Below are 3,670 nucleotides of genomic sequence, written 5' to 3'. Positions count from 1 at the left end.
AACATAAACTCTTAGATATTTTAACGTAAAACCTCTTTAGGAAAAAGGCCTGATGAGAAAGTTACCAAGGTTGTAAAAAACTGAAGGTTGTAGTATTTAATCAATTTCTAAAGTTGTTTGCAAATTTAATGAGTCGTGGGTTATGGTTTTTGAGCTGGTTTTTGAATGTGAAGTTGCTCATTTGAGCTTGGAAAACAGCAGAGATACATAATAAGCCCCAGATTTTATCTAACAACCAGGTAGTTTTAGCCAGGCTCTCCCTGTTCATCATTTACCAGATTATCTGTCCCGCTGTGTCTTTGTTAATGTCAAAGTAATAAATATATTTATAATACCTGTGAATGACATCAAGCTTCGTGTTATGCTCCAGAAAACTGCAAACATCGGGATTAATATGAACAGTGCAATAAACGTGAAATATGTGCAGTGGGCCATCTGAGTGGTGGAACCACAGGTGGAGTGCTGTGCTGACAGCAATTGTAGGGCCGTAACAGAACCTGTAACCAGGTGGACAGACAATAGTGGAACACACAAATTACTGAAGTTTTTATTTATTTTTTTTTATTTTTTACTTTTTACAATATCCCCTTCAGTTCAACCTTATAAGTGGAGACACATTGTTGATGTTACCATGATAAAATAACTTGGAATTAAATAAGTATTGGCAAAGCTCAATATAATTTATAAGGTGGCGGAGGGTTGTCAAAAGCTGCTGAAAGTAACTAGTAGTTACTTTCCAAATCAAGTAATCAGTAATCTAAGTTATTTTTTCAAGGAGTGATCAGTAACCTGATCAGTAACCTGATGAAAGTTACTTTTTCAATGTAACTACCTAACTGTAGGTACATACACATTTATGTGTGTACATATGACTGTGTGCAGGTCCAGGAGCCGATCCAGGTCTTCTCGGAGTCACTCTGGCTCCAGATCCAGATCCCACTCAAATTCTCCTACAAAGCGCCGTCGTGGTCCAAAATCCCGGAGCACTTCTCCTTCGTGAGTTCCCTGGCTGTCATCACTTCTCTTCACAGTATGCGCTACAGAATGATGCAGATACCAGTCTATGCTTCTCACTGCAGGTCCACTGCAGGGCTGGGCAGCTCGTCATCTAAAATGTCTACAGACACCAGACTAGGAGAAGAGAATAAGGGCCACCAGTTGTTATTAAAGATGGGTATGCTTATTCATTTCTGTTTACTACAAAAGACAGTTCTGTTTGTACAAAAAAATATTTACATTTTTCTACCAGTACAGCTTACAGCAGGCAGCTTTTCTCTCCTGGAACCTCTAACAGATTTTGTTCTGTGGTATTTTGGCCCCAGGTTGGAGCGGTTCTGGTGGCCTTGGGGTCAAAGAACAAGGTATCCAGGACCCTATCAAAGGGGGAGATGTTAGGGATAAGTGGGACCAGTACAAAGGCGTTGGAGTGTCTTTAGATGATCCATATGAGAACTACAGAAGGAATAAAAGCTACAACTTTGTTGCCCGGATGAAAGCTAGGGAGGAAGGTAGTAGACTGTTATTTGTTACAGAACTGTAACAGATGACTTTGTATTGCTACGCCTACATTCTTAACTGAAATATAGCTAGATTTGAAATAAATTCTTTAACAATGCCTTTTGTTTTTCTTCCCTGTGTCAGTCAATCGGGAAGCTCAGGAGCCTCCATCTACTGACTGAGGCCCTTGGAATTCTGTTTCACTTGGATCTGAAGGCTGAGCTTTACTGTCCAGGATGCTTTCACCTCTTGTAAAGATTTCTCATTGACTAGAAAGAGTGACAGACATCACATTTGTTCTATTTTAGTGTTAATGTATCTGCATGAACTTCTTTCTTGTTCTTTTCTGGTGTGTTAGACAGAAAGGTTAACTCTAAAGTAACAATGATTGCATGTTCAAGTTTTCTCTTAATACAAAAATCCCAGGTGTAATAAACCAGATCATTAAAACCTTTGTCTTAGTTCCACAGAAGCTTGTCTAAAATGTGTTCTGTATGTGTCCTTTAGTAGCTGTTTCATTTAAATTTGCAAAAGTTGTATGATGACACAAATCAATAAATCCATATTTTGTGTTTCAGAAATCAATTTCTATTTATCAGCAGCAGGGTTCTAATGGTGGAAAGGCACAAAGCCATTCCACTCTTTCCACAATAAATATTAATAAAACTGCCTCTGAATCTATTTTTTCAGTCATTTAGAATACTTCGAAGACCTCCTCAATCCCACCAACATGCCTTCCATTGAGGAAGCTGAGCCTGGGGACTCTGGGTTTGTCTCTCCAATCTCTGGGGATGGTCACCGAGATGGTTAAAACGCTCTATGGTGGCAGGGCCCCGGGGGTGGATGAGATCAGCCTGGAGTTTCTTAAGGCTCTGGATGCTGTAGGGTTGTGTTGGCTGACGCGACTGCAATATCGCATGGACATTGGGGGCAGTTCCCCTGGATTGGCAGACTGGGGTGGTGATCCCCCTGTTCAAAAATGGGGACCGGAGAGTGTGCTCCAATTACAGGGGGGTCACACTCTTAAGAAGTGGTCCCCAAACTACGGCCCGCGGGCCGGATCCGGCCTGCCTCCATTTGGTCCGGCCCCCTCAACAATACCAGAGAGCATCCAGGGTTTTTTTTCCATTTACCATATTTTCCGGATTATAAGCCGTTTATATGTGGATTTTTCTTCAACCACCAGGGGGCTCTTTAGCAGGAAGTGAATCATTGGAAGTCTCTGTTACTTGCGCACCAACATTGAGACACAAGCAGCAAAATGAGTAAGAAACAGATCGGATGTCTTTGGAAAGTTTCTTTGCAAAGGGGAAAAGGCCCAGAGAAGAGACAGGAGGATGGATTTATCCCGGACCGGTAGGTGAGTCAAACATTACAAGCCGCTCTGTGTAACATGCGGCGACCGGCTGCTAATGAGGCAATGAAGCTTCAAACTACTTCGCTACGTAGAGACCAAGCAGGCTGTGGATATAAGCAACACTTCGGGTGTCATTGTGTCTCATCACTCCCAGATGGGACCGTCTCGGTGCAGAGAAACAAGCTCAGGGCTCCGTTAGTCGTTATCGTGAGTTAAAATTTTCACGAAAGTAAAATGTTCATTTTCGTGGCGCATCTGTTATTTTGAAGGGATATATAAACGTTACCATAGCGACCAGAGTCAGAGTGTTTGGGCGAGAGGGGATGAGTAGAGCTTGTGAGTCTTAAGTCTGGTTTAGACGGAAAGATTTATGAACTGTCGGCCAATTCTCCAAACCTCTGTGACCACGGAGCTAATAAAAGTACGATCAGTTCGTGTTCAGCCACACGGCAGGAACTGATTCCAGTCACGAACATCCCGATTCCAGAGGATAATCCAGTAAAACCCCCAACATAGCGGGAGTTTAGAATAACCAAACACAGATGACGATGTAGAAACAATAGTGATAGTTTGTGGACTCATTTTAAGAGATAAAAGACGTAATAAAAAGAATAAAAAGAAACGGCGGTGGATAAAAGACGACGGGTGCAGCCGCTCTATTTGCTGCACTATGATTTGGAGGTGACTGAACATTTTTAACTGAACAAACATAATAATAACCTTTAGATTTAATAATAAACATTTCCACATATTATCTCTGATATCCACCGGGCTCTCAGTTGCGCGATATGTCAGCTGTTTGGGATTCCCCTCTGT

General features: G+C 41.9%; 1 protein-coding gene across 1 annotated transcript in view; it reads left to right on the top strand.

The window, feature by feature from the left end:
• The window catches only part of LOC106941790 (calcium homeostasis endoplasmic reticulum protein-like), a gene marked incomplete at its 5' end in the record, with an annotated part of 22,467 nt that extends 20,303 nt beyond the window's left edge, over positions 1-2,164 (top strand). The window contains 4 exons of the mRNA XM_015024907.1: positions 883-996; positions 1,080-1,174; positions 1,323-1,508; positions 1,642-2,164. Coding sequence (XP_014880393.1) covers positions 883-996; positions 1,080-1,174; positions 1,323-1,508; positions 1,642-1,679 — 433 coding nt within the window. The remainder of the gene's footprint in view (positions 1-882; positions 997-1,079; positions 1,175-1,322; positions 1,509-1,641) is intronic.
• Between the last annotated feature and the right edge of the window lie 1,506 nt (positions 2,165-3,670).

Source organism: Poecilia latipinna, unplaced genomic scaffold (genome assembly GCF_001443285.1).
Source record: "Poecilia latipinna isolate Pla-1442-1.1 unplaced genomic scaffold, P_latipinna-1.0 Scaffold3868, whole genome shotgun sequence".
NCBI lineage: Eukaryota > Metazoa > Chordata > Actinopteri > Cyprinodontiformes > Poeciliidae > Poecilia > Poecilia latipinna.
This window is presented reverse-complemented; position numbering and strand designations above follow the sequence as displayed.